Raw genomic sequence first — 12,151 nt, 5'->3', positions numbered from 1 at the left:
AAAGGACAGTTTTTATTAAAAGAGAGCAAAATAGGAACCCCCAATCGCCTCACATTGGCCTTGATCTCAATCCCTTGTCCCTGGGTATGCAGCCCATCTTTCCTAAATGCATGCTCCTCCCTCAGCCTCTCAGGCAACCACTCTTAAACCTTGTGCTGAACATGTAACTGTCCTTGCTCAGGCTTTCAGCTAAACCGTGACCAACACTAGTTCAGCTGCACTCACTGCAGCCACACATTGTTGTAGTGGATTGTTGCAGTGTCACTTTAAATTTCAGGGGTTTTCCTGGTCCTGCTGCAAGTTAGGGGGCTCTGTAGAGATGTGTGTGATGTGGACTGAGCAGCAGTCAGCTTGAAGATCAACAGTTTTGAATAAGTTATGATCGATTACCCCTCTCTGTTTTATGTAGCAGCCTGCTTTTGTCTCTCCCTGTTTTGGGGTTCTTGTGTGTTATTTTTCTGAATTCTAAGAAATAAAGTAGTGTTATGTTGCAACCTACCAGCAAGAGTATTTATGTTTTTAGCTAACTTCTGTGTGTGTTTGCGTGCCCAGAACAACTGACAGCAATGACTGGATTTTGTATTATAGATAAATGGTGCACAAACTTTTCCAGTCACAACCCCTCTTGTCGCCCACCTCCTCCATGGCCACCCTTATTTCTGTGCTGCTGCTGCTGCTGGTGGCAGCGGTGCCTTTGGAGCTGGGTGGCTGGAGAGCGGTGACTGCTGGCCAGGGCATTCATGTTATTTGCAGCACGGGAGGGCTATTTTTTTTAATCCCACTCCCATCATGCCCTGCAATACCCACTCTATTTTTAACCTGCTCCCAATATTATGGCAATGGGTCCTGTGGGACTGTAGCAGGGCAGAGGTGAACCCCATAGATGCCCTGCTAAAAATGCTGGCCACACCCTGCTTCCAGGCACAGTGGCCAAGTGCAAGGGCCCAGACACTCAGCAGGGAGCCCAGCTGCAGGCCCTAAAGAGGGCAGGCTCAGAGTAATAGGCTGAGCCAATTAGAGACAGCTGGGCTGAGGACTATGAGGCCTATATAAGCATTGGGAAAAGCTCAGTAAGGGGCTAGCCTGGGAGGAGGCAGAAGGGCTGGATCTCTGCCTGGATACTGACTGAGGTGAGCCTCAGGGGCCAGAAGACCCTGGGAAGGGTCCATGGTGAGACAGCTGTTAGGGGAATTGGGGACTGCATGAAACACTGTAAATAAAGACATGAGGGTGCAGCAGTTGAGAAAGGCTTTGGGACTCTTTATTTGACCAGCCTGGGCACAGGCATGAGAGGGTGGAAACGTGTGCAGACCCTGTGATAGGGACCACAGGATCCCAGTTTCTTTGCACCCCTCCTGGGGGGCGCACAGCCCAGTTTGTGAACCACTGCTGTAGATAGTCTTTATAGTCCGTTCCCTAATCTGAGGTTAGACCTTTGTGCACCAGAGACCTAATAGCACCTCTGCAATCTGTCACTGGGAATAAGAGGAGCTTTTTACAAATATATCCAATGTAATAGGAGTACTAAAGAGAAGGTGGGGAATGAACTCAACATTGATCTAAAATGGCAGAGATAACTGCTTTTGTAAATCTGTCTTCAACCACAAAAAAAGCATTATTTACAATTAATGACAGACCTTATAAAGTAATAAAAGACTTTATAAAATAGCTATTTATAAAACAAAGCCAAAACAGTACTTGGAAAAAGTGACCATATACAAATTTGGGTACAATGACTCAGATGTTTAGAGATTTAAACAATGAAGTTAGTGAAAACCTCCTGATAATGATTCTGGAAGCCTCATTGAGACCCTGACCATATCCTTATCCACATTGGACAACAGAGCTGCCATGCACAGAAATGAACATCCATTTTAAAGAGTAGCATCTGTTCTACTGCAATGTGTGAAGTACAAAAGCCCAAGGAGGAATTTTGACTGATTCCACTAAAATTTGTTCCTAGATGTCCCCTGCTGCAAGGCCCCTACACACCTCCTTGTCTCCAACAAAAAAAGTGCACTTTACTGCACAGTCCAGCCTGAAATTTGTTGCCAAAGGGAAAGTATTATATTGGAAATTGTCATAGCTCTAAAATCTAACCTTTTTTAAACTAAAATTAAGAAACATTTTTGCAAACTAGATGATGAAAAGTTTATGGTGCCCCTAATGACAAAAAAAGCTACACCACACTAGCCCATGCTAACTAAGAGTAATAGCATCACACTTTATGTCCCAACAATAGGAGCCATTACTCAACCTACCTGCTAAAGTGTACTATTATCTGATGAGCCATGATGAATTTTTTAAAAGTTGGGGGCAAGTCAAGAATGGACCTTGACTGGAACAATGAAATTGCAAAAGTACATGCTCATTAAAAGTCAGATAAATGCTAGAGTCTGAGCTCAAAGTCAAAACAAAGAATTGGAGTCACTATCTGCCATATATTGCACATAAATCCAATATGATTGATATGCCCCAAGGTATTTCAGTGGCAATGGAAGCTGCCAGATTTATATTTTTAGGAACAGAAGTCCTCCACTCACAGAATAAGTACAAGATGGGCAGCATTCTGACATTGTCCTGCCAACTAGGCAGGAATAGGAAGTTCATTTTCCATGCCTATTCTAATCTTGATTTCTCTGCTGAGTCTGCCAATAGTATTAGTCCCAATCGTCTTGTTTTTTTCCAAAGTGTTTACCTTTTTACTAGGAAATTGGATTGAGACCTACCAAACAATGGGCGGAAAATAGCCCTTGGCTTATGATAATGCCTCTTGGCCCTGTAATCCAGGTCACAATACAAAGTCTCCCAGAAGGAAAGTTGTGACAACAGCAAATGGGTGCAAGGTAACTTCCAGTGGGTGTCTGCCTCCCACCCCTTCCCAGCAAAAGAACATGTTCAAGGCTGCCAGAAGACTTGTCTGGAGTAAGAACTCAGATTAGCAACACAGGCCCAGGAGTAGGACCCAAGTATATGAATTTGCAAGCACTTTTTTGAGATAAAAGCTATGTTCTCATCTACATATACATATATAGTATGAGCCAGATGCAAAAATCCCTGAACTCAATGGGACTCTTTCCATTGACTTCAGTGGGTTTTGGATCAGTCTCTAAGAATTGCATGTTCATTGAATTCATCTACAGTTTGATTATAATAGCAGATCCTGTGACTTTGGGTTATTTATATTGTCAGGTTATTTTACTGGAAAGCCCTTAGTATACCACAGAGCTTGAGATATACTATTTTACAAAACATTAGGAGAAGGTGAAAGGTAGTTTACTTCAGAGTGCATATGTTCAATGTCAAAACAGTGCATTTCAGAGACAGGGAAAAAGCATATGTCTGTGTAATTTTGCATTTTAAACACCAGGAAGGTTTTCAGACAATAGTTTCTTGATTGCAAAACTGCTGTAGATGGTTCATCCCTGTAACATAATTGGTCTGCTGGCATTACACCCATGTTACTTCAAGGGATGAAAATAAAATCATAAACTGCTGTGTGAACCTGAAATGGGCACCTTTAAGTTTAATCTTCCCCTTAATGTTGTAGAGTCCATAAAATATGCATTAATTCAAGTTTTTAATAGCTTTTATCAATCCATATTTCTTCTGCAAATGGTTGACAATATCTAATAGGTAAGGTCTCTCTGCAGTTTCATCCCCGTGATAAATCTTATTCTCTTCCTTTGTTTTAAAGTTACTCATGCAATGTTTGGTTGGTTGAAGCATACAAAGCGATTAACAATTGCAGCACTGCTGATGTTATCAGGGCTAAGGCAGTTAATAGACTACACAGGGGCAGTGAATAGTAGATATAAACTACTCCAGCCAGCTGACTATTAATATAATTACATTGAGAGCAAAAAAAAATGCTTTGTAAAATGTGAAAATATTGCCCTCAGAATCATCATCGTGTACTGCACATCAGTTAATGGTTTTCTACCAATTATGTACTGTTCCTTTTTGCCTATACCTTCAGTAATATCCTTCAGCTTACTGCCTCTTTAATAAACTTTCTGTATTATATTGGGGGAAATTTAGTGAAAGAAATTGCATTGAATATAATGAAGCAATCTGAGACATACAAATTGACAATCACAAAACAAAAAAAAATGACAACAATGAAAAGGTTTACCAACTGCAACTACAAAGATTCAGAATGTGGCCCAGGAAGTTAAATGTATCACATACTTTAGCAGTCGATTAAAAAAAAAAAAATTAGATGGACCAGATTATGGCTTAGATGACATGCCCAGTGGGGAAGTAAGAATTTATCCCTTGTGTGCTACCTGGATCTAAGTAGAGGCCTGCAGCAAACTGCTACCTTTCTCCTGAAGCAGGAGAGAATCAGGGAGGGAAATGAAGCTCATAGGAGCATGTGTGAGGCACAGTACCTGTCAGGCCTACACTTGGTGGTGCAGTTTCCATAATACCCTTTCCTCAGGACTGTGCCTAATGGCAATATCTAGCCTGAAGAGCTGAGATTCTACTGTAATCCAGGACTATTTTATACTCCAAAACTATTTCTTATCAAGCTTTTTCATTCTTACTGCAACTTCTGTAATAAAAGGTTTAACTGAAAAATAACCACCCCAATGAAATAGATGCAATTGATTAATAGTACACAAGGTGTAATTAGACTGTGGAACTCATTGCCACAATATATAATTTAAGCCAAAAAGTAGTTAAATTCAAAGAGGGATTGGACATTTATATGAATAAAAATAATGTTCAAAGTTATGACTTAATTTTAAAAAATGTGGAGGGGGGCGGGGAAGCATGCTTCAGTATTTCAACCAAACTCAAACTATAAGGGATTAGGATGAGACTTTAATTGGGGGTAATTGCCTGCTGTGGGGTTCTTACATCTTTCTCTGAAGTATCTGGTTCTGGCCACTGTCAGAGACAGTACACTAGACTAGATGGACCTTGGATCTGACCCATTATGGCAGTTCCTATATAGTAGAACCTCAGAGTTCAAACACTTAGGGAAATGAATGTTTGAAATGCTGAACAAAACATTATGGTTGTTCTTTCAAAAGTTTACAATTGAACATTGACTTAATGCAGATTTGAAACTTTACTATGTATGCAGATGAAAAATGCAGCTTTTTGACCATCTTTAATTTCAATGAAACAAGCACAGAAACAGTTTCCTTACCTAGTCAAATCTTTTTTTAAAAAAAACTTTCCCTTTATTTTATTAGTAGCTTGTATTTAACACAGAACTGTACTCAGGGGCATGCACAACGGGGGGAGGAGCAAGTAGGGGCACTGGCTCTCCCAATAATCATCAGAGGCACAAAACTCCTCCCAGCCCCAGGGCTGTGGAGGTGGGTGGGAGGGAAGAGTGAGCTCTTGCAGGAGCTGGGGTGAGGGAGGAGGAAAAATTGAGCTTCTGCTGTGGCCAGGGTGGCATAGAACATGCCCCACCAACAGGGGTCAAAGTTAAATTTCTGCACATGCCTCTGACTGTACTGGGTTTTTTTGTTTGTTTGTTTTGTCTCTGCTGCTCCTGATTGTGTACTTCTGATTCCAAATGAGATATGTGGTTGACTGGTCAGTTGGTAATTCTGGTGTTCGTAACTCTGAGGTTCTACTTTGGGGGAGTGTTCTCAACTTCCCCTGTGATGCAGCAGCTATTTCCCCAGCTGATCCTTGCTGAGTAGCTTAATTGCAATTATTGGACACCACTGGGAAAGGATCAGGGCAGTATTTAAAAAGAGAGAGAGCGTGTACTGTTGGAAGCTCCCTTTGGGGGGGAGGAGGCCTGACAGAAGTCTGGTGGAATGAAAAAGCTATTGCAACAGGCTTAGCCCCTGTAATGGGTCTCAACATGGAAGCAAGGCTCTAGTGAAGGCAGCCCTAGGAGTCAGCATTTAACTAAGGAATGGAGCATAGGAGAAACTTAAGAGGGATGAATGTTCAAGTATGAGGGGGGGCAGAAGTGATTTAAATATATATTTCCACTTTGTGTGTGTTAGGGAGAGCTTCAGGAAAGACCCCTGTGAGCCCCTGCTCTGGAAGAAGGGTGAATCTTGAGAGATTGGTGCCTAGAAAGACAGAGAGGTCCTGTACAAGAATATAGGTACATAGTGGGTCCAGGAAGAGGCTGTGGGGAAGATCTGCAGACAGGCTGAGATAGAAAGAAATCCAGGCAAAAAGTTGGAGAGGGAGGGGGGATGGTTTCTGAATAGACAGACCTTGTTTGCTTACTACGGGGTTCCTGGGTTGAAACCCAGAGAAGAGGGGGGAATTAGGTTTTCCTACAGGCCCACTGAGATAGGTGGGATGAAGACCCCAGTGACTAGAAGTAGAAGGATTAGTGAGTCTGTGAGGTCATTTAACTTTTGTTTGTTGACTCTCTGGTACCCCAGAAGGGGTAAGACTATAAAGTGACTCAGCTGGAGGGCTGAGTCAGGAGAAGATGTAGTCCATTGCATAGATGTCCAGAATGTTGACAAAGAGTGAGTTCTACATTGTACATGTAGAACACCACAGGTAAAATTCAGATGACTGCTGGGCCATCCCTCAATCTTGCAGAGCGCTCTGTATAGGCAGACTCCTTTGCCTGCATGAAGATGATTATGGATTGAGAGCCTTGATTTGTGATGGTGGAACTACTAAAAGATGGAGGTGTCTGATGTGTCACAGAAGATCTGTGGAATTTTATGGCCCCGTAACCCATTCTATAGGGAGTGAGGTAACCTTCCACCCCACCCACCCTTTGGCAGAACAATCAGAAAGGAATCATCAAAGATTCTGTGAGGCAATCCAACGAAGATTTGTTCCCCTGAGATTTTTGTGTTTTCTGTGGGAGGCTCCTGGGTGCAAATCAGGGTTTTGACTGTATGGTTTTTATGACTGAGCCACCGAGGTGAGAACCTAGAATCACTTTTCCACAATTAATTAGCATAACTGCTAATGGGCTAACATAACCGCGCACCTCCCTCTTTCACAGATGCACTGTGTTGTGGGAGTTGACATAAATATGCTGCAGACTTGCTGCTTGTAGTGTTGTTATTGCAATACAGACAGATGTGGGTCTTTAACACTAAAATAAACATTTCTACTGTCTTAAGCTTAGCTCGTTCTAAACGCCTAGGAGTACTCTGCTGGTTGCCAGTCAAGCAGTTAGTTTTCTGGAGAATCAGAATGCTAAAGAGTTAGTTTGATAGGGCCATATTCAACTCATTCCTTCTCCTTGACAAGGTAACAAATATCAGCACATCCATACTGAGGAGTATGGAAGGGAAAGTGCCAGCATGAACTCCCTGCTGGAGGGTGGGGGGAAGATGAACAGGTTCCAAGGGCAGAGAAACAAGGTTAAGGAATGGTTGTTCTGTGCAGCATTGTTCCTCCCTCAATCCTATACAGGTTCCTGTGTAAGCCTATGCTGCTGACTACGACTTCATCGGAATAACTCCAGGTTTACACTAGCGTAACCTAGAACAGAAACTGGACCCAAGGTTTAAAGGACAATATAAGAAAATAAGGCAGCCAGACTACAGTATCATCTTTCCCATGCTGCATTTTGACTGTATAAATGATATGTCCTATAAGATTGTGTGATTCAGAGACTGGCTTACCTGTGAAATAAATTTTCTTTAAAATATACATTATTTTTATCAAATCAGCTGGTTTCTGACAGGCTGAAGTTTCTTTAAATAAAAAAAAAGGTAAATAATGCATGACTCTCCAGCAATTCAACTGCTTGGCACAGATTTTATGTGGCAGAATTTTCAATGAATTAATTTACATTTATATCAATACACTAAGTTAGCTACTGAGGGCTGCTTCTACTTACAGTATATGTTATGAATCAGATGAAGTAGGAACAAATCAAACAATTGTGTTTAATGGCTCACGTTTTGCAAGCTACAGTGTAAGAGATTATAAATGGTAGTTCTCTTTATCTCAGAGGCTGCACGCTCTTTACAGAACATATCTGTACACATCCATCCTCTGGAGAATGGCTAGGTCATCTACTTGAATCCTAGAACATCTGAATTTTGTTTCCAAAATAAGGCTGGTGAAATCCTCCCCAGTCTGACAAAGTTCCTGCTGTCATAGAAACAGTTCTGAGTTGACCCAAACATGGGTTAGGAGTGACACCAAGTGGTAAGATATTATTTTCCTCTGTGAATTCCTTCTAAATATACCTCCTATTTTTGTTTTTGACACTTTGTTCTTTTCTTTAAAGCAAACAGCCCTGATTATAACATTTTAATTTTTCGTCTTAAAATTCAAAGTAATATAGTGGCTGGGAAACTAAACATCAGACGTTTGTATGTGAAGAAAGATAGACTAACGAATCATTATAAAGTCTGAGGACTTCAGGTCCATGTGATGCTATTAATATAACATTTCCCTGGAATAAGACAGTGACTAGCTGATTTTTAATTTTATGTATGTGGTAAGAGACATGGCATCATTTTCATGGATGAATCGTGGAATAGGAGGAGTTTTTCCTGTACTGGAATTCCATTGCTATAGAAATCAGTGACTTCTTTTTTTGTTTTTTACCCAGCAGCAAAACTTCTTGTCAGGGAAGAAATCTTCAGGCAAGAAATCTAGTAAAGTGAGGACAATGACAAATGCTCCATCCTTCTTCTCAAATGGCATCCTAACAGGAAGTCAATGGAATGTTTTTCCACAGCAGAATCTCTATGAATGGGAGCCCATCAGTAGCCTGCTAACAACATTTCTGAGAAACCCACAATTTTATACCACTGGATCAGATCCTGCTGCCGCAAAACTCTCTCTGTTCCTGGATGTAGGCAGTAAAATTACTTCTTTGTTTGTGGGTGCTACACACCCCTATATTGCCTGGTGGCTGATTCTTCACATTATTAACAGCAGTGGGTAATCAAGCAATAGTTAATTATTGTTCCTATGAAGGAGAAAAAAGACCTACTAGTATAGGACATATTGTCTCTTGGGGCAATATACCAGCATTAACTCTGAAGTGACTTTCTGACTAAGCTTCCTAGCTAAAAACAGTATGTAATGTCTACTCTCTCCTCTTCTGTGTATAAAGCAGGTAAGCCAGGAAGTGTTAGAGAATCAGAGAAGACAGGCAGGCAGATACATATTTGTATCCAGAGGCTGACCTAACAAATCAAGACTGTTATTCTGAATAGGAGTCATTGGGAAGTATCTGAATTAATGGCAAGTCCTATAACACACAGATAAATTAGCCGTTATGCAATTAGTTGCATTAAATTGAAGCCAAGAACAGATCATTTAAAAATCTGTGAATCACCTATGTAATTATTTCATTAATCGGTTGTACTTTCTAAAAATAGCACATCCAAATAGCAATTGTCACTGCAAACATGAGATTGCTCCCAGAGGGTGAATACTGGCATAGGTAACAAGCTCGCTACTTTCATATAGGACTGTGTGCTGCTGCTGCTGAGTTGGAAGGTGACCATGCTGTTTTAGATGATGCCCTTGTGTAACCCTTCTGCCCCTCTAGTTGGCAGCAACAAGGGCCGGGTTCAGTATCCAGGGGTTCCGTTTCAGTAACACAATGCATAACCGGCTCGAGCCCCCACCCAGTGACCTGGGACACTCACATACCACACCCCCCTGGGCGCCTCTAGGAGGCAATACTTCCCCTCTCGCAAGCACGGAGTCTGAGTGTAGCAAAATCTTTTTTAATAAAGGAAGGAATCAATGCGGCATCCCAGTGGAGAAACACCACAAACAGGGTTATAACACAAACCATAAACAAAAACCCACCTCCAAGTACGTTTGGCACTGTCCTTTTTCCGCTTAGGGTTTTAAGTCCAATCACCCCAAAGTCCAACAACCCAAAAGTCTCTGGTCAATGCCACCCCAGAGTTCGAGAGTCTATCTGTAGAGGTCCCTCCCCCCAGCCTGGGTAGAAAGGGGCACCTTACGTGGTCCAGGGCCAACTGCCCTGCCTCTCCGTGAGTTCTGCTTCCGCCTTCTCCATGAACTGCTCCGCTTTACCAGCCGTCCTCAGGAACTGCTCCGCTCCACCAGCTGCTCTGCAAAACTGCTCGGCTCCGCTCACTCTGTGGGCCGCTCCACCCGTCCCACAGCTACTCCGCTCTGCTGCCACCAGCTGTCCCGTGATCCGCTCCAGCTGTCCCCGCAACTGCTCCACTCCGCCAGCTGCTCTGTTCCACAGCATATCTTCAGGCTCCCCCACTAGTTAGCACAGTACTCAGTGCTCTCAGCTCAGTCATTTCAGCTTTTTTTGTGATTTCAACTCTTAGTGATCTCAGCTCTTAGTGGGGGAGCCCCAGTGCTAGTGCACCATTAGCCCAAAGTGAGTTCAGCTCAGTAACCTGTATTTAGATTCTTGAGGGAATAAAAAAATCAACTCTGACATTCCACAGTGGAGAGAGGAGGGGGTGCAACTGGTGCTTCTGGCTCCACAAGGAGACTGCGCCACCAGGCACAGATACCTGTCCCCAGCCTCTCTCAATTCTCTGGGTTTTGGAACCCATGTCCCATGTCTAGCCAGTACCACCCAACTGAGGGTGAGCAATTTGTCACCAAGCAGTCCCACAGCTTGGCAGTCTGGGATAGGGTGGGCGTGCCTATGCAAATACACTCTCTCACATTCTTTCCACCAGATGTCAGGGTAGAGCTTATCCTGACTCTGTTTACATCCTCCCCCCAGCCAAGAATTTGTCGTCCCGACAAATCACATTCCCTACTATACCAACTTATTGGTCCCCTCCAAAAGGCATTAGATAGCCCACTTTAGCTTTCACAAACCTGTGTGCTAAATGTATAGGCTCCTCACTAATCACCCCAGGTGCATCGTAAGTTAACCGTTTCACTGGTCTTATTACCCTGTCTCGCCTATTGAGAATCTCTGTTGCTATGGTAGAGGGGACATCCTCTTGAGTGATGGATGGGGAGGTTTCCTGTGAGTTCCCCTCGGGTACTGGCATAGGCCCCTGCATTTCTAGTTCTAACAGTGGAGGGTCGCAGGTGCTCTGGACATCCTCCATCTGTATGTCACCACTGTCCAATAGTCTGTGTAAGTCATTACACGGGGGTCCCACCAGTGGCTCAGGGATGTCAGGAATGGGCCTAAATACTTCTGCCATAGGGTTTAGGGTGGAAGAGGATGTGCTCTCTTCTGATTCAGCGGATCGAGACTGAAATCTTGTCTTCATCCCAGGATACACCATGGTTGTGTCTTCCTCCTCAGACTCACTGTCAGATGTGCCGAATAGGGGTAGGTTAGCTGCAGGAGGCCGGCTGTCCACATTGGAAGGCGGCTTTGGTACAGCACCTTCGTTCTGCCCAGTTGCCCTGTTGTGGCCCATCTCATAAGGGCTGCCTACCAATTCTCCCACAGGGAGCAAAAGGTTTCTATGCACGGTTTTGGTCTGCCCTGGACCCTCTTCAGGTTTTATCTTGTAGACCGGCAGGTCTCCTAGCTTTTCCATCACTAAGTAAGGTATTGCCTTCCATCTGTCAGCTATCTTGTGTTTGCCAGCAATACCCAAATTTCGCAGCAGGACTCTGTCCCCTGGCTGGAGCTCTTGCAGACGTACCCTAGCATCATATCGATGTTTGTTGCGGCCTGCATTCTTCTGAGCTGCAGATGTAGCTAAGTGATAAGCATCCCGCAGCTTTTCTCGTAGACGGGATAGATATTGCTGGTGAGTTTCATAGCTATCTCCATCCTCGGATACACCAAAGCACAGGTCTATGGGTAATCTTGGTTCTCGCCCAAACATTAAGAGATATGGGGTGACTCCCGTAGCGTCGTTCTTTGTGGCGTTGTAGGCGTGCACTAGAAATGCGACATGTTGGCTCCAGGTTGCCTTCTGCTCTGGCCGCAAAGTCCCTAACATATCTAACAGGGTTCGGTTGAACCTCTCTGGCTGAGGGTCACCCTGTGGGTGATAAGGCGTTGTCCTTGACTTTTTAATTCCTGCTATCCTCAGCACCTCCTTCAGAAGGTGACTCTCAAAGTCTCGTCCCTGATCCGAGTGTATCCGGGCTGGGAATCCATAAACTGAGAAATATTTTTCCCACAGTACTCGAGCGACGGTAGTGGCCTTCTGATCACGTGTGGGATATGCCTGCGCATATCGCGTGTAATGGTCGGTCACTACTAGGATGTTCCCAATATTCCTCTTGTCCACTTCTA

General features: G+C 43.5%; 1 protein-coding gene across 1 annotated transcript; it reads right to left on the bottom strand.

Annotated features, from left to right (window-relative positions):
- Positions 1–10,136: 10,136 nt before the first annotated feature.
- Positions 10,137–11,774, bottom strand: LOC127058975 (uncharacterized). Its single transcript, XM_050969538.1, has 2 exons — positions 10,836–11,774; positions 10,137–10,335 (listed from the first exon to the last, which is right to left on the bottom strand). Exons 1-2 carry the CDS (start codon positions 11,733–11,735, stop codon positions 10,315–10,317), a joined length of 921 nt encoding a protein of 306 aa, XP_050825495.1. The 5' UTR covers positions 11,736–11,774; the 3' UTR covers positions 10,137–10,314.
- Positions 11,775–12,151: the final 377 nt, after the last annotated feature.

Source organism: Gopherus flavomarginatus, chromosome 10 (genome assembly GCF_025201925.1).
Source record: "Gopherus flavomarginatus isolate rGopFla2 chromosome 10, rGopFla2.mat.asm, whole genome shotgun sequence".
Lineage (NCBI taxonomy): Eukaryota > Metazoa > Chordata > Testudines > Testudinidae > Gopherus > Gopherus flavomarginatus.
The sequence above is the reverse complement of the archived record's forward strand: the minus strand, read 5'-3'. Positions and strand labels throughout refer to the sequence as shown.